Source organism: Mesoplodon densirostris, chromosome 18 (genome assembly GCF_025265405.1).
Source record: "Mesoplodon densirostris isolate mMesDen1 chromosome 18, mMesDen1 primary haplotype, whole genome shotgun sequence".
In the NCBI taxonomy this organism is placed as follows: Eukaryota; Metazoa; Chordata; class Mammalia; order Artiodactyla; family Ziphiidae; genus Mesoplodon; species Mesoplodon densirostris.
In genome coordinates this window covers 25,156,742-25,175,892 of record NC_082678.1, presented here as the reverse complement: position 1 = coordinate 25,175,892, position 19,151 = coordinate 25,156,742, and the positions used below count along the sequence as shown (strand labels likewise).

Sequence of the window (19,151 nt, the reverse complement as noted above, 5' to 3'; positions counted from 1 at the left end):
AAGTGATTCCTTCTGCTGACAGGTTTTGATTTTGATGTTCTTTTTTTTTTTATAATAAGCTTTTATGGACATCAGATTCTTTTTTCTGTTAATGATTATTTCTATTAGGTTTTTCTGAACAAGCAATAGCCAGCGAGCATATGAAAGTGGTGGCTTGGGTAGCTTACTTTATTTCTTAGTTCAGGAAGGCTCCCTTCTCCTGATCCACTGAACTGCAGTATCTTTAGTAGATGGTGCCTTCTGTGGCTGTCATTTTGGCTTGTCTTCAGATTCCTTGATTTCTTCTTGTTTCCATAGGGCCCTTTTCTGTAGCCCCTTTTTCTTTTTTCCTCATGGACAGCCTTCCTTCCAGGGCCCTTCCTCTACTGCAGAAGTGCTTGCTTCCTAAGACTGCCTTCTCTGGCCCACACCCCGTGACCCTCTTTGACTTCTCTGTCTCCAGCACTCTCATCTCTCAGGCTTTTTGTCTGACCCACTTAAGCCACTTTCCTTCTACAGGTCAATATTTGATGACATTTGTGTCCCACCACTAGTAGGACCCTCAGGACTTGCTTTTTTTCCATATTATCACTCAGGTTTGGCTTAGAATCTAATTCTGCTGATTTGTGATCTTTCTTTGGCCACTTACATGTTATTCGAATTTTTTGTAATCTCTTTCTCCTTGTTGTGATGTAGGCATGGGTGATGGGTATGAATAAAAATAAATGCTCTCTTTGTTCATCTGTATGGATTTTTGGAGGATGGGGAGAGAAATTTAAATTCAGGCAGTTGCCATTACTTTATGAGAACCAGCTTCCAGGTGAAAGAAATTATTTTGTAAATTTCTTCTAATCTAGGTGCAGAAATATAGTTATTCTTCAGATCCTATCTGTAGCTATAGAGGCTTAAAATTTTTTTTGAATTTTATTGAAGTATAGTTGATTTACAATGTTGTGTTAATTTCTGCTATACAGCAAAGTGACTCAGTTATACATATATATATTCTTTTTCATATTCTTTTCCATTGTGGTTTATTAAAGGATACTGAATATAGTTCCCTGTGCTGTACAGTAGGACCCTGTTGTTTATCCATCCTATATTAAAATATTTTTTGGTTAAGTTCTATTTTTAATTTCATTGCTGCTATATTCTTTGATTAATTGATTCTTTACCCCGAACTTCATTGTCAAATTGGGTATGGATTGTTCATCTTCCATGATTATTAATTATAATACACCATTTGAGAAGCTTTTTGAAAACACAGTGGGATTTTAGAGGAGTGGAACCCAGTAATATATATTTGAAAAAGTTTGTCAGTTGATGCTAATGGTTTACTTCAGGGTAAGAACCACTATCCTAGGTTGAAGTCATAATTAGTGTTACATTTATATTCTTGTACATTTTGAGGTTATCCATGTAGCAAATTGTGAGTTTATGATGTTAAGAGATTGGAATTCCATGATAATGATTTTTAATTATCACTTCATTTGTGGATCAAATAATTGAGATAACAATCAGTGTTACTAATTGATCATGTAGTACATTAATTCAATAAATATTTCATTGAAAACCTGCTACATGCTAAGTATTATGCTAGGTTCCAGGAATACAAAATTGAGAAGTCATCATCCTTGCACTCACTGAGCTTAAAGACAGATGTGGAGACATACTGATAAACACGTAAATATAACAGAAGAGCCATGAGAGACACACAGCGTACTTCAGGAGATGATAAGAGGGTGGGATCAGGTGCAGTTTGCCCCTTCCTTCCTTCTTTTCTTTCCTTCTTTCTTCTCTTCCTTCCTTCCTCTCTCCCTTCCTTTATTCCTTCTTACTGAATATTTGTGGGACACCCACTACCTACTGGGTCCTGTGGTGGATGTCGGGATAGGTGTGTTACAAGACAGGCATAGTCTGTTTTCAGAGTCCACAATCTTTTTCAGAAGATAGATATTAGATCACAAAAAAGGAGATGAACCTCCAGGGTACTGCTGCAGTAGTAGGAAGTTAACTAAATGTCCTGGTGGAGACATTCCTGAACTGAGAGTCTGGAATAAGTTAACCACATGAAGAAGTTGGGAGAATGATTTCACAGGTTGCAAAGACTCAGATATGGGAGAGAGTGTAGTGCTTTCAAAGTAATGCAACTTGTTCGGTGTCCTTGGAACATAGGGTATATTGGGGGATAGAAAGGTAGATATAGGAGGAATCCCAAAGGAATTTTGTATTCCAGTTCTTATTATGGAGGTAAAGTTAAGTTTTCATACATCAAATCTGCCTGGGAGTGTAGCCATTAAATTGGGACTTGAAGGATGATAGGAGGGTACTTATAGGGGTTAGAGGGGTAGACAGAGGTAGAGAGGCACAGGAAGACCTACCGTATTCTGGTGATGTAGGTCATTCAGGGTCCTGGGGGATGAAATGTGAGGTGAGGAGAAGTGGGGATGAGGCTGGGTGGTTAGGCTGTGAGAGGGTCATGCAGGTGCATTTATGGCACAAAGGAGTTTATGCTTTATATTTTATTTGTTCATGGGGCACTAAAAATATATTATGCAATACCCATTCTAAGAAACATACTAAATATTAAGACATATGGGAAACATTTTCATTATAGTTTAATTAAAACTCAAATATTAATGTCTATTTTATTTTAAAATTTTCAGATAGAAAATCCTCGGTACCTGAGACAGAAGCCTATCCCAGTTAATTTGGTAGGTGAGAAATGCATTGAACTTTTCCTACGGTCAGATATTTTAAAAGAAAATAATCCTCAAGTTATTTGGAGAAAATAATTCAAGTCCACATTATGAAGCATAATAGTCCTATTAATCCTATCGCTTGGAAGTGAATAAATCACTATTTTTCTCCAATATGGGTATTATTTTGGCATGGACTTCAGCCAATTTAGAGTTTACTTTTTGATAAACCAGTCCTGAAAAAGTATTGAATGACTCTTCCTCATTCAACAGATGACTCCCAAATTCAGCCTGAGAAAATCCAGCAGCCTCCAGGATGATCAGTTATTGTCTCGAATGCATGAGAAGGAGGTAGGATCGAGATATTTCTGATGTATCTAATTTATTAAACAATTTTTGTATTTTGTGTAATGTAAATTTTCTGGTTAGAATAAGGTTGCATGGTAGGAAGAGGTTGTCATTGGTACGGATATAAAATGCTGATGCCAGTAAGGCAGGGTCGTCTTCAACTTTGTGATGCCCGTCTTCCCTTTTGTGTGTCCTGGCTCCAGGCCTGCTGGACAGATTGCACTGAGGGGCTCTCTCCTGACTATCAATTCCTGATTATCAGGCCTATCAATTCCTCATTATCAGGGCCTATCAATTCCTCATTATCAGGCCTATCAATTCCTGATTATCAGAGCCTGGGGGGTATGGCAGGTTTTAGAAGCAGCATCTTTGACCTCAGTGAATCCCTTCATCCTCTCTTTATCTCACGTTCCTCATAATGTATCTTTCTAATTTCACTATTTTTACTGTTTCTACTATTTTAAATTGATCTGCTAAATTCAGCTATGCTAGAGCTGCTATAGGACACAATGTACGTACTATCTTTCTTTGATCATTTGAAAATATAATTATTAAAGAGACAGTGGTGTTTATTGGTTAAAAGCAAAAGCTATGGGGTCAAGAATATGTGGATATAAATCCTCCTTACCAGCTATGTGAAAATGGGCAGATACCTATCCTCCCTGAGTCTCAGTTTCTTCATCTTACTTGGGAGGTGTCTGCTTTACAGGATTAGTAGGAAGATTTTGTAGTCTTTGGGTACCTGTGTACTCCACATGTATAATAGTAGTCATTAATTTGCTTTATTATTTTCTTTAAAAAAAATTTTATTCTGGAAAATTTAAAAATCATCATTATTTTATTTTTGCTTATGACACCAATGAAACACTGGTCATCTGTGTGGTACGATGAAAGACAATTAGATTAGGAACCTGAAAAATTATTTTCTTAATCTACCTTAACCATTTTCTAGTTATATAACCCAGGGAAGTCAAGAATATTAGTTTAATTTTTGTTTAAACAGGGTTGTTACGAAGTCAGATGAGAATAGTGAATATGTATGTAACTTGTAAATGGTAATGCACTATTTAAATGGGCAAATTGTGAAAAATATTATTGGACTTAGATTAATGGTTCTAATTAATTTATTTCAATAATTTTATCTTTCATTTTAATGGGAGGCTTCTGAGAATTTATGAAATTTAATTTCAATTTGGGTATTTTCAACATGATAGTTTTCTTACCATCCTATTTATAAAATATCACAGAAGACAATGATATTTTTCTCAGATATTCCATACAATATCATGAGCATATAAGTTTATTTTTGTTGATAACAGAGTAGGAAGTGCTATTTTTTCTTTCAAATTTCTTTTTTAAAAAGAGTATTCATTTAGTGCTTCCCTGGTGGCGCAGTGGTTGAGAGTCCTTCTGCCAATGCAGGGGACATGGGTTCGTGCCCCGGTCCGGGAGGATCCCACGTGCCATGGAGCGGCTGGCCCTGTGAGCCATGGCCACTGAGCCTGCGCGTCCAGAGCCTGTGCTCCGCAATGGGAGAGGCCACAGCGGTGAGAGGCCCTCATACTGCAAAAAAAAAAAAAAAAAAAAAAAAAGTATTCATTTATTTTAATTAATTGATATTGGAGTATAGTTGCTTTACAGTGTTGTGTTAGTTTCTGCTGTACAGCAAAGTGAATCAGCTGTATGTATACATATATCCCCTTTATTTAGATTTCCTTCCCATTCAGGTCACCACAGAGCACCGAGTAGAGTTCCCTGTGCTATAGGGTAGATTCTCATCAGTTATCTAGTTTATATGTAGTAGAGTATATGTATCAATCCCAATCTCCCAATTCATCCCCCCCACCTTTTAAATTTCAGTCTGGTGGAATGACTGCTGCTGATCTCAGTAATATTCCGTCGTTTTATAGCTCCAATTTAAGGCATGCAGTGTTTTGTTTCTTAGTGCACTGCTAGTGTTTTTGAAGAACCTGTTGAAATAAAAAGAAATTACACTCTAAAAAGCGTTTTTGAGGGTAATACTTACATTCAGATGCACCTTCTTTGGAACTTTTGTTTCAAAATTCTTTCCTTTTTTTTTTTTTTTTTTTTTCCGGTACGCGGGCCTCTCACTGCTGTGGCCTCTCCCGTTGCGGAGCACAGGCTCCGGACGCGCAGGCTCAGCGGCCATGGCTCACGGGCCCAGCCGCTCCGCGGCATGTGGGATCTTCCCGGACCGGGACACAAACCCGTGTGCCCTGCATCGGCAGGTGGACTCTCAACCACTGCGCCACCAGGGAAACCCTGAAATTCTTTCCTTTTAAAAAAATTGTCATTAATTGTTTTTCACGTCATTCTAAGTCATTACCAACTATTTTTCCTTTTCCTTTTACTGTTGAGACTGCTTACCATAGAATATTTAAAATAATTGAAAGGACCTGGTGTCTTTTTGAATTTTTTTTTGGTGTTTCGTGAAATAATGTCCTTATTCTTTATGATGACATCTTGGGTCAGGGGTAAACATACCAAGGCTCCCCACATACGTGTTGAAAGAGAAAACGTTTAAAGCTATTGTGTATTGCATTTGAGATTCATAATTTTAAATGTGTGTGGCTTTATTTTTTTCCACCCCCTTATGTTTTTGTTTTTCTTTTTGGCATACTGTAAAAATATTTGTGGCATCATTGAGAAGTTTGCATGTAAACATCAACTTACACCATATCTTAAAATATATCCAGTGTATATTTTGGCTAAAATAACTCTTTGTGTAGCTACATAGTCATTTCTGACTTTTTTTTTAAACTCCTTTATTAGAGTATAATTGCTTTAAAATGGTGTGTTAGTTTCTGCTTTATAACAAAGTGAATCAGCTATACGTATACATATATCCCCATATCTCCTCCCTCTTGCGTCTCCCTCCCACCCTCCCTATCCCACCCCTCTAGGTGGTCACAAAGCACCCAGCTGATCTCCCTGTGCTATGTGGCTGCTTCCCACTAGCTATCTGTTTATAATTGGTAGTGTATATATGTCCGTGTCACTCTCTCACTTCGTCCCAGCTTACCCTTCCCACTCCCTGTGTCCTCAAGTCTGACTATTTTTGATGAAATTTTTTGATCATATTTTTTATCCATCCTAAAATATTTAAAAGTATATGCTGAGTTGCCCCAGTGTGAGAATTATCTTAGTTTCATCTTTCTTTTAAAGTAGTATTTGTGATTACAAAATAATTTGTGGATTTTTATTAAAGAAAACTTGGAAAATATAGACGTATGTAAAGAAGGAAATAAAATCATCTATGAAATAAAAACACTGGTAAAATATCATTGGGTTGTCTTTTAGTCTTTTCTTTATGTATCCTGTAAACATGTTATTTTTCTTTAGAAGATTGAAATGATATCATATACATTGTTTTGTATAACTCAAGTATTTTATGCTACTAAATATTGTTCCTAAGCATTTATTTTCAATGGCTGTATTATAGTTCATATTATAGAATTATCCCCAGTTAATTTAAATTATCCCTATTGTTGGGTATTGAGATTGAGTTTTCACTAATATAAATAATTCTGGGAAGAATGTCCTTATATGTCTGTCTTTATATGCATTCTAAATATTTATATGGGGTAATGAATTATGTCTTACATGGTAAATTGAAATAATGGGTTTTTGTAAGTTTAGTATCATAAACAATTTAACCTCTAAAATAAAAATGAATGCTTGGAAGTGTCATGAATATTGTATGTGATTATAAGGTACAAGTAAAGGATGTATTATATGCAAAAATGAGAATGAATATAAAAAAGCAAAGATAATTAGGAACCATTTGAAGGTAGAGGAAGGTAGCTGTTTAGATTGCCTTTGTAAATATAAAAAGACTAATTATATTTTTAATACAGAACATGTATTTTTTGTTGTTTTTTTCAGTTTCAGGAGATAGTTTTTTTAATATTTTCATTTTTGAAATAGAGAATACTAATCATTAAAAGAAAGATATTCAGACTTTAGGAAAAACATTGATTTTCCTGAATTACATGTGTATCTCTATGCTAAACATAATATAATTGTTAGAGATCATGGTGTTTCCCTTGTTCTGGTCACTAGAAAGATTAGAGCTTCCACAGCATATTTTCAGCAACTGTAATATTTTATGACATGTACTTCTGTGTGCTGTCCTAAATCTTTGTCCTTAGTGGTCTCTTTTTATTTCATATTCTTTTCAATTTTTTGTCTGTGTACTTTAATCTTATTATATTTGTGTATATCAATATTTGTATAACTGTATCAAATTCTTTCTAGATTGGTGCATGAATAGATAGATAAATAAAAAAGTCCATTTGCAAAAAAAAGAATTAACAAAAAAGAAAATACCAACCATACCACTTTAATATTTTTGTCTGTTTTCAAGAGATAGTTTTCTAACTTGGATTTTTCCCTAAACTTAAATGCATAGTTACATTGTGATGTGTGTAGTTATCCTTTAGAAGGATGATCGTATGTCTACTTGATTAAGTCACTTTTGTTAGACATATACTTATGGGCATGAGGATAAATGCTTTTCTGTTTTGAAATTCAGCAGGCTCTTGCATGTTCACATCAGACAACCCTGATGTGTCTTGTACATGTTCTCATCTACAAACGCTTTTGTTGTTGCTGGGTAGCGTTTTAAAAATAAGAAATAGCATTGTTTCAAGTGAGTTAAGTTTATTTTAAAATTAAATATTAAATTAAATAGTAATCTTCATTTCCTCAACACCTGATCTTTTCTCTTCAAGGTAATCATTGCAGAAAATTTAACGTGTATTCTCTTTAAAAGTTTCCAGGAATATCTCATTTTTAAAATACAAATAAGATCCTAGCGCATACTCTATATACTGTTTCATTTTGCTTTTTATTTTTTTTATTTTTATTTTTTTTTGCGGTACGTGGGCCTCTCACTGTTGTGGCCTCTCCTGTTGTGGAGAACAGGCTCCAGACACGCAGGCTCAGCGGCCATGGCTCACAGGCCTAGCCGCTCCACGGCATGTGGGATCTTCCCAGACCGGGGCACGAACCTGTGTCCCCTGCATCGGCAGGCGGACTCTCAACCATTGCGCCACCAGGGAAGCCCTCATTTTGCTTTTTAAATGCTAACATATATTCTGATGATTTTTTTATATCAGTAGTATGGCATCATCTTTTTAAATAGTTGCATTGTATTTTATTTTACTGATGGACCACATTTTATTAATATAGATTCCTATTGAGGGATAGAGGTTATGTAGATTTTTTTTTTTTTTTTTTTTTTTTTGGTGGTACACGGGCCTCTCACTGCTGTGGCCTCTCCCGTTGCGGAACACAGGCTCCGGACACGCAGGCTCAGTGGCCATGGCTCATGGGCCCAGCTGCTCCGCGGCATGTGGGATCTTCCCAGAGCGGGGCACGAACCCGTGTCCCCTGCATCGGCAAGCGGACTCTCAACTACTGCGCCACCAGGGAAGCCCTATGTAGAATATTTTGCTACAACAAATAGTGTTTCAAGAATATCCCTGTGTATATTTTTATGTATTGCATATTTCTTCTTATACAGTAAATTCTGTGAAATTGAATTTCTCATTAACAGGGTTGCAGGTTTAAATTTTTGATTGACATTTACAGATTGCCCTTAAAATTAGGTTATGTCTGCCTCAGGCTGCAGGCTTGGGTGAGAGTAGGGAGTGACTGCCAGTGAGTGTGGGAGTTCCTTTTTGGAGTGATGAAAATGTCCTAAATTAGATTGTGGTGATGTTGCATAATTCTCTGATGTATTAAAAGACATTGAATTGTATATTTTAAGTGGGCGAATGTTATAGTATGTGAATTATGTATATCTTAATAAACTATTAAAAAAGGTTAGGGCTATTTGTACTTGCACTAATAGTGTATGAGAATGTCTATTTTCCCATTTCATCATCAACACTGAATTATAAACATTTTTGATTATCTGTGAGATGAAAAATAGCATCTTGTTGCTTTGATATTTCCATTGCTTTTATTGTAAGTGAGAATGAACATATTTTTTGTCTGTTTATTGTCTTGTTTTTTTTGCGGGCCTCTCACTGTTGTGGCCTCTCCTGTTGTGGAGCACAGGCTCCGGACACACAGGCTCAGCGGCCATGGCTCACGGGCCCAGCCGCTCCGCGGCATGTGGGATCTTCCCGGACTGGGGCATGAACCTGTGTCCCCTGCATCGGCAGGCGGACTCTCAACCACTGCGCCACCAGGGAAGCCCTGTTTATTGTCTTTTTAGTTTCACTTTTGTGAGCTGTCTTTTCTTATACCTTTCCATATTTTTGTTAAATTGTTTGTCTTCATTGTGATTTCTAAGAACAATTTTTATGTTAAGGAATTCAGGTCTTTGTCATATATCGTACAAGTATTTTTCCATGTATGTCTTTTGATTTATTTCTATTTTTTTAATATATAGAAGTTTTCTTTTCGGTAGTTGGATCTATCAGTCTTTTCTCTATGGCTTCTGGTTTTTGTATTTTGTAGAAAAGACTTTCTTATTCCAAGATTATGAAAAAAATTCATATTTTTGTCTCTTTTTAAATCTTATTTTTGTATTTAAATCTCAGATCCATTTCACAGGGTTTTACTATAGTAGTGATGATAATCTAGGTTAGTCAATTCTTAATGTTATAAAATCAAAATTTAGGAAGCTGAAATGCTTAAGTTTAAGAATGCAGTAAGTGTGGAGAGAATTGAGTGACATGAAATTCTATACAGATTATAGAGTTTGTCTGTGTTTAATAAATGATTTAATTCTTTTGATGCTTTAGAGAGTCCTAAAATATTTAATTAGCCTTTGGAAATCAAACTTTGTAAAACACAACTTCCATTTTAAGTTTATAACTGTGTGGAAAATACCTTAGATGTTAAATGAGTAATATTTGCAATATTATTTTATTAGAGTTGAAGAACTGTAGTAGTTTTCTTTTGATTGGTAAAAACACACCTATAAAATATTTTAAGATTAGAAGTTTTTTTGAATTTATTTGGCATTATGGGAAGACGTTTGGTGATCGTGATCCTTTATTTTAACCTTAGTCTGTCATTCACAAACATACTTGGACTTGTTTGCCTTTGTAATTGCTAACACATTTCCTGTGATATCCACATCACAGAATTGTGTGACCTTGAGCACCATCAAGCAGTGGGGTTCTTTTTTTTTTTTTTTAGTAGTCTTAAAAAAGATTTCTGACATAGATTAAGACATTTGGAAAGCTGTTGTCACTGAAAATGAAAGAAGAGACAACACAAGGGGAGATCAATTTTCAGAGAAACCATCAGTTTCAGAGAACAGACAGTAGAAACTGCTCTTTTTGTGAAATAAAATAGAGTATTTCCTTTGAACTTCACCTCCACCCATATTGAATGTTCCCACCCATTGCCTAAAAAGGGATATTGCTTCTTTCTTACACAGAATGCCAATTAGGCATTTTTTCCTTTTGCAAATCTGCTAGTTAAGTGTAGAATTTAAATAAATCCAAGATGTTGTAATCTACAGTCATTGACGTAATGAGAGAATTTATATTTTAAAACATTTCTTATGAATATAGCATTCAGATACATGCAGTCTTACAAACTATAATAAATAATTATACAAAGGAGAACCATTGGAAAGTGCATGCAGGCAAGGATGAGATCATTGCCAAGACGTCAGCAGCCTGCTGTCTGACTCTTCCCCATCTTACCTCATCCATCTCCCCCAGCAGTAACTGCTATCCTGACTTCTCTGGTAATTTCCCTCCTTTGTTTATAAACTTGACTTTACTACCAATGCCTGCATTCTTAAAAATGAAAATATTTCTGTTTTAGTGGATTTTGACCTTCATTTAAATAAAACTAAACTTCACATATTTTTTTGCTCAATAGTATGTGGGTGACGTTCATCCTTGTTATGCCATTTAGCTATAGTTGGCTTCATTTGCATTACTTTCTATTCAATGAATCTTCCACAGTTTCTTGCCATTTTGTCGATGAATCTATTCTAATTTTTGACTTTTGCAAACAATAACCCTATGAAAAATCATGTACATGTTTCCTGACACACATGTACAAGAGTTTCTCTAGGGCAGTGGTTCTCAGAGTGTGGGCTGCGAACCCTGTGGTCCCCAATACTCTTTCATGAGGTCTATGAGGTCAAAATTATTTTTGTAATAATTTAAAAATGTTATTTATTTTTTTACTGTATTGACACTTGCATTGATGTTGCAAACACAGTGCTGGGTAAAACTGTATCCTAACCCACATCAAGGCAGTGGCACCAAATTGTACTGGTAGGCATATTCTTCACTGTCACATGCTCACAGGGAAAAAATTACCAATCTTATTTAAGAATATTCTCGATGAAGCAAGTAGAAAATTATTAATTTTATTAAATCTTGTACCTCAAACATGCATCTTCTGGATATCTGAGTGACGAAATGGAACCATGTATAAAGAACTTATGGTTCATATCCAAGTGCATATCAGCGTGCCAGAGGAAAACCCTTGTGTGCTTTTTTCAGTTATGAATTGCAGTAGCTGCTGTTCTTGTGGAATATCAAGAATATCATTTTTATTTGAAAGAATGACTGAGGGACAAAGTATGGTTATTTGGACTGGGATATTGTCAGACATTTTCTCAAAAATGAACAAATTGAGCCCGTCACTTTAAGCAAAACAACTGACCATATTTGCTGCTGGTGATAAAATTTGACCTTTTAATACAAGTTAGAATTTTGACAACCTTGTATCAGTCACTGTGAGCTCGAGAACTTTCCAATACTAAGACCTTTCCAATGAGATCGGTGGTGATATGAAACAGTGTGAAGTTTTTATATTATGTAATGAAATTTTCAATATTTGGAAATCTCTATAACTCATTGAACTGATGTTTTCCAAATGAGTAATGGATGATGTTATAAAATCACGCATAGGTAAAAGAGCCATTCCAAGTTCAAGATAGACCAATAGAACTTACTGTGACAGTGTGAAAATTTTCATATTCTACAGTGCAAGTAACTTTAAAAACCTAGCACTTATGAGTGTTGGTTTACTTGAAAAGAATATCTACAATTATTCAGAAAGGGTACTAAAATACTCCACTTTACAACTACGTATTTCTTTTTTTTTTGAAGATATTGGTGATAGGAGTTTATTAATTTTTTAGTTTTTTATTTTTGCTGTGTTGGGTCTTCGTTTCTGTGTGAGGGCTTTCCCTAGTTGTGGCAAGTGGGGGCCAGTCTTCATCGCAGTGCGCGGGCCTCTCACTGTCGTGGCCTCTCTTGTTGCGGAGCACAGGCTCCAGACGTGCAGGCTCAGTAGTTGTGGCTCACGGGCCAAGTTGCTCCTCGGCATGTGGGATCCTCCCAGACCAGGGCTTGAACCTGTGTCCCCTGCATTAGTAGGCGGATTCTCAACCACTGCGCCACCAGGGAAGCCCTCTATCATTTCTTTTATACGTTCTGGGTTTGGAAAGGTTTTGGGGTTAGAAAGATCTTCTGATGTCAAGATTTTTGTTGTTTTGAAACTTTTTTTGTCTGGGCTTCTACAGGTTAAAGGTACATCCAGAATTTGTTTTTGTTTATTTTTGTTTTTAGAGGAGAGGACCCAATTTTATTTTCTTCCAAGTAAATGAAAGGTTGTACCAGGATCATTTACTAAATAAAAGTCTGTTCTCAATGTATTGACAATGAACTTTGTTACCTCATTTTTATTTTACGGGGACTTGATTTTTTTCTTGGAATGTTCTTTTTGGTTTTAACCATGTCGGAACTGCCTAATAAAAGCAGTTGAGAAGTATTCCCTCCTCCTCCACAATCTCAAAGAACCTGTGTAATACTGGAATATGGTTCTTCCTTAAATGTTTCCTTACAGAAATACGTAGTTGAGCCTGTGCGTCCGGAGCCTGTGCTCCGCAATGGCAGAGGCCACAACAGTGAGAGGCCCGTGTACCAAAAAAACAAAAAAACAAAAAACAAGAGATGATAGAAATATTTGACTCAAGTGAAATAAAGACTTCGTAAGGTAAAAAAGAATACAACAAAAGATCAATAGAAAAATAATCGATCTGGGGAAAATATTTCAGACAGACTGTGTGTTAATGTGTACAGCATACCAGGTTTTACTGATTGACAGACAGAAGCGTGGATTAAAATGTGAAAGGGCATTTCATAGAAGACCAGATTCATAAGGTCCCAGAACATGTGAAAAGGGACTAACACACAGTAGTTTTCAGGGAAATGCAACTTAGAGTAGTAGTGAGATATCTACTCTTGGTGGAAATGTGAATTTGCCTATAACAGAGGGCAACAGCTATTAAGATATGGCCACCATTGAATCGTTGGCATATCTTTTGAGAATCCACCCTGTAGAAATCAAAATTCAAGTGTGTTGGACTCATATATGAGAATGTTTTGCAGTGTTGTTTGAAGTGGAAAAAGACTGAAAATAAAGTGAATATGCATTAAGGAGAATGGTAGAACAAATTTTGTTTTCTCCTCATTAAGGAATAGTTGGCAGCTATTTAAAAGAATGAAAAAAAACTGTAGCAGATGTTTTTAGAGTGATTTCCATGAGATATCGTTCAGAGAGAAAAGCAAGGTGTAGAAAACATGTATTTTTGTGTGTGAAACATTCATAATAAAAAAAATTATATATTGCTAAGGGTATAACAGTTTAAAGAAGAGAATTTACTTGGTTCTCATACAACAGTGCAGGGCATGTGGGGAGTGTGCTGCTCTATGATGTCATCAGGGACCCAGGCTGGTGGGGAAACTCTCCATCCTCAGCACACAGCTTCAGTCTCTGCATCTGAGGTCTCGGTTGCTCACCAATGCCTTATCTTTTAAGCGTGATCCTTCAGAAAGAAAGAGCATGGAGAGGAAGCCACTTCTAAAAAAATATGTCCATCAAAGTTGCCCGCATCATTTCTGTCCCATCATCCCCCTTGACCATACTTACATATGGAGCAACCATCTGCCCAGCCCAAGTTTGGTGGTGTTAGTGAGACCCCAAAGGAAGAAGAGGAAAATAAATGTCTGGGGATCCGCCTAGTCTGTGCCACAAACCCCCATACTGGTGCATGCATTTTGCCCCTTTATATTTATATATGATTCTCTGAGCATGGCAGAAGTTACGAAAATATACTCCGTTGTTAATGTCCGTATTCCATACCCCATGCAGGTGTTGGTGGAGGAGAGGGAGAGAATCAAATAAAAAAAGGAAAGGAATACCAAGGAGTACAGAGGAGCTAAACAAAATAAACAAAATCTCAGTATGTAATATGATTATCTCCATGTTTCATGTAAATTGTGTTCATGTATGATGTATGAACAAAATTTTAAAAATTAGAAAAAAGAAAATACCAGCATACACTCTGAATGTTTAAATATCTCTTCTTCCCTTAATGTGATGAGTTCTGAGGAGATTAGAAAGTACTGTTTAGGAAGATTTCATACATCTCTAAGCCCCAGTGGTAAGACAACAAGAGAAGGAGACACATTGTTATTTGTGCTATGCTTATAAATAAGCACAGTGAATAACAATTGGCATTATGCAATATTACAAATGAACATTTTGAGTAGGATAAACTGGAGATTTTAATCAGGAAGAATCTTAATCACTGACACCATAATTTCTTCTGACTACTAACTAATAGAATTTTCTAAAAAAATGATTTTAACAATTAGGTATCTGAGTAAGTAGAGTGATGATTATTTTATAAATCACTTCTTCTGTAATTTGCTGTGATGATTGTTGAGATGTGGAAAGAAAGCGTGACTAAACAAACACATCGGACTTCCCTGGTGGCGCAATGGTTGAGAGTCCACCTGCCGATGCAGGGGACACGGGTTCGTGCCCCGATCCGGGAAGATCCCACATGCCACAGAGTGGCTGGGCCCGTGAGCCATGGCCGCTGAGCCTGAGCGTCCGGAGCCTGTGCTTCGCAACAGGAGAGGCCACAACAGTGAGAGGCCTGCGTACCGCAAAAACAAACAAACAAAAAACAAACAAGAAAACAAACACATCATTGGGATGTGTTGCTGATAATACTTTGGAAGTAGAGATGGTTGACTTCAGTCATGCTTTGACCTTTTGTGCCTTACAATTTAAGGCACACAAAATATTTCAGTGATATTACAATGGCTACATTTTATACATCATTTAAAACTTGTCAAGTTGTAGAGTTATTCTTTGCATGAAAATAAGTCATGCTGTTTTGTACATTTTGTTCCTTTAGACATGGTTGAGGTAGTCGGTCAACATTAAAGCCTTGAAATAACATTGAAGGTTGTTCCTTGGTATTTTAAAGTGTGTAGTGATCCCTATCTAAGTAACTTTAATACATTATTTTCCTTAGAAAGTCATTAAAGGTTATTATGCTATTTTATTTTGTCCTTCTGCTAATTTCAGTTCAAATGTTAAACATAACTTGCATATGGAAAACTAGTAATAGTAAAAAGTAGGATTTTGAATAAGAAACTTGCTCCTCTGTAAGAGGGAATGTTGATTATCTGAGTGAATAGTTTGGTAAGTGTTCCTTTAAAAAAACCCTTAATCCAAAATTTGCGAATATTCAGTTGAGTAAAATGACATTGGTAATAGTCATGAAATCTAATTAGTTATACTGTAAGTAGGATATTTTTAAACCCCAGGAAATACTTTTACATGAAGTAAGTGAGCATTTTCATCAGCTTTATTCATTTGGTAGGAATGTCCAACCTCAGAGCTATTCTTTGAAGGAAATACTTCAGAGAAAATGGGGCCCAATGGATTTTGTAAATAAAATTTCTTAAGCTCTTTCTAAGCAGAAATTTCAGAAGTTCTCTTTAAAAAAGCTCGTGGGAAAGCCCTCTTCAAAGTGAAGCTGCCCAATTTCAGTTCCTTTGCTTAGCAGCCGGTTATCCGTAGAATGGCTTGTCACACACTCCACTTACCCCTGTGGAGCTGTCACCATCTCTTGATGGCTTTTACTTCTTTTTCTAGAAGTAGGTGGTTTAGCCCTGGGGTGGTTCCAGTCATTGTCTGAGTGGACCTTCTGACCATATTGCCTAGGGACTTGGTCCAATGAGGTGAGGCTTTCCTCTTCCGTTTATCCCAATGATTCTCACGGTAAAATACTTTTGATGGGGGCAAATGGCCCAGAGAGATACGTGAGTTCCAAACCAAACCTCTCTGGCATTAGAGGCTTGCTATCAAGGTGAGAACAAGTCTGCAAGGACTTTAAAATGGGACAGGAGACCGCTCCCTTTTCTTACGCACTGCTTTCCGAGGGGCTTCTGTGCTCACACTCCTCGTGTCTCCCTCTGCCTTAGCCCGACACTGAAGATTCTGTCATTGAGGCTCAGTTATTTCTTTGCCTTTGCCATCTTGGTTCAGTAGGGCTGCAGTTCTAGCTGGGCTTTGGCTGTTGTGTCTGTGCAGAGAGCCTGAATGACAGTGGGGCTCGGCTTAGGAGGACGCCAGGATTTACTGCACTGCCCAGCTTCTAATACCAGAGAATGGTTCCTTCACAAATTTTATCCTGTTTGATGGCTTTTAATAGTGGGAGGTGAGGGGCTTCCCTGGTGGCGCAGTGGTTGAGAGTCCGCCTGCCGATGCAGGGGACACGGGTTCGTGCCCCGGTCTGGGACAATCCCGCATGCCGCGGAGCGGCTGGGCCCGTGAGCCATGGCCGCTGAGTCTGCGCATCCGGAGCCTGTGCTCCGCAATGGGAGAGGCCACAACAGTGAGAGGCCTGCGTACCGCCAAAAAAAACAAAAAAAAAATAGTGGGAGGTGAGGTCGGTACTAGTTACTCCATTACAGCCTGAAGTAGATCTCCCTTCTTCTTAAGTCTGAAATTGATAGCATATATTCTGAGCTCAATAAGGAAAACTTAAATGTTGTTTGTAATCAGAGTTACTTGGAGGTCAAACAAGTTAGAAGTGTTATAGTCAGTCTTTCAATTTCAGTCTCCTGTGTTAAACTAAACTAAGCAAGGCTGTTTAATGTCTTTTCCATACACCTGTGGGTATGTGTATAAAGATGCACACATATGTATAGCTATCTACATTTATAGTTATATCTATATCCTGTATCCTGTATTGCCTTTATATACTGTACTAGTTAGATTGTTTCCATGTTGTAATCCTGATGATTTATCATGAATCATGCCATAGAGTATAGGGCAGAAAGATAGAGCTATTCTGTGGTGTCGAGGTCAAGGGAAGAGATACTCTTTTTAAGTAAAACATTTTTTTAAGGATGTCAGTAGAGAAACTTTCTCTATCATACCACCTTGTGATAACTAGGTGTTCACTATTCACTGTCTTAACCAAGTTATTAAACCTTACATTGGCAATATTGGGACAAACCGACCTCCTAATAAGATGGAATGAAAAAGGACGCAGCATCACTTTAGTGTCATTCTTGCCAAAATCTGATAAGTCTAACCATGAGGAAACATCAGACAAATCCAAACTGAGGGACACTCAATAACTGGCTGTACTCTCCAGAAATGTCAAGGTCAAGAAATACAAAGAAAGGCTTTTCCCAGTTAATGGAGATAGGTTGATATGACAACTAGTGGCAGTGTGTCATCCTGGATTGGATCCTGGATTGTGAAGAAAATAGATATAAATGACATTATTGTGATAACTGATAAACCTCGACTATAGACTGTACATCAGATAATATTAGTGTGTTAATGTTACATTTCCTGATTTTGATGACTGCTGTGGTTATAAAAGACAGTCTTTGTTTTAAGGAAGCATACACTGAAGTCTTTAGAGATGATGCCTCTGGCTTCCTCACAAACGGTTCAGAGAATTATTTGTATTATATATATGTTGATATAGGTATAAAATGATAAAGCACATGAAGCAAAATGTAAACAGTTGGTGAATCTGGCTAAAGAGTATACGGGAACTCCTTGTGCTATTATTGCAACTTTTCTTTAAGTTTAGTATTATACCAAAGTAAAAAGTTAAACCAGAAAAATGGAATTTGGATAGATCTCTTTGGTTACAAGAACAGAGATTCATGAAGCTACCTAAAGTAAACAGGAATACAGAAATTCTTTTGAATTCAAGTAAGGCTCGTCTCATGGAGACCATTGAAGCTGCTTCCTTCCTATTTCAGATGTTGTGTGGCTTCTAGTCTTTGCTGTTTTGTGTATTTGCTTTGCTTTCTTCTGTTTCCTGGATTCATGCGCTTTCTCGTGGTTGCTGCCCCTCGAGAACTGGCGTTTGTTCCCCAACGTAGCTGACTGGCTGAGAGCGAGAATCTGAATGATGCTTCTCTGGCTAGTGGATTCCTGAGGCAGGCGCCAGGCGTCTATTCCCCAGCGGGTCAACCAAGCTTGAGGCAGAGCGGGTGGAGGTGGTGGTGTCGGCTGTGGCCGCACGGTCACGTGGTGTTCAGGGCTGGACCTCAGAAGCTGAGGCCTGATGCGTTCTCTCGGAGGTGCTGTGGAAAGACACAGCAATGAATTGTGTCTCCGGCATCTGCCCAGCTTTGTCATGTTGCTTTTTGAGTTAGATTCCTCTACAGTAGACCCCCCAGTGCTTCTGTTGAGGATCTTCAGGTGGACGTAGATCACCCAGCCCCCTTTTTGCTAAAATGAGGAAGGATTATTGCGTGAGTTAGAAGCCAGAGGACGGAAATGTTCAGAATTTCGTCCTTTTGCATAGTAACTGGACAGCTCCCTCCGTCTGCCACTCATAACGTTTATTATTTTTTCTTTCAGTTTTATTGAGATATATCTCAATATAATTGAGATATATTGGCACACAGCACTGTGTGAGTGTAAGGCACACAGCATAATGATTTGCCTCACACACATTATGAAACGGTGACCCACAGTAAAGGTAGTGAACATCCGTCATCTCACAGAGACACATTAAAGAAACAGAAACATTTGTTTTCCTCCTGTGGGAATGCTTAGGGTTCAGTCTGCCAACAACCTGCATTTATAGCGCACAGCAGTGTCCATTCTATCTGTCGTGCTGCTCACTACATCCCTGACAGCTGTTTGTCTTGTAACTGGAGGTTTGTACCTTTTGACCACCTTCCTCCAGTGCTCCTTCCCCCCAACCCCACCTCTGGTCACCACAAATCTGATCTCTTTTTCTATGAGTTTGTTTGTTTTTGAAGTATAGTT

The 19,151-nt window shown here is 37.4% G+C and overlaps 1 protein-coding gene across 20 annotated transcripts in view; it reads left to right on the top strand.

The window, feature by feature from the left end:
* The window catches only part of CEP112 (centrosomal protein 112), a 419,667-nt gene that overhangs the window by 48,387 nt on the left and 352,129 nt on the right, over positions 1 to 19,151 (top strand). For all 20 annotated transcript variants that reach the window (XM_060080554.1, XM_060080547.1, XM_060080550.1 and 17 more), the window contains 2 exons: positions 2,643 to 2,690; positions 2,949 to 3,026. In XM_060080554.1, coding sequence (XP_059936537.1) covers positions 2,643 to 2,690; positions 2,949 to 3,026 — 126 coding nt within the window. The remainder of the gene's footprint in view (positions 1 to 2,642; positions 2,691 to 2,948; positions 3,027 to 19,151) is intronic.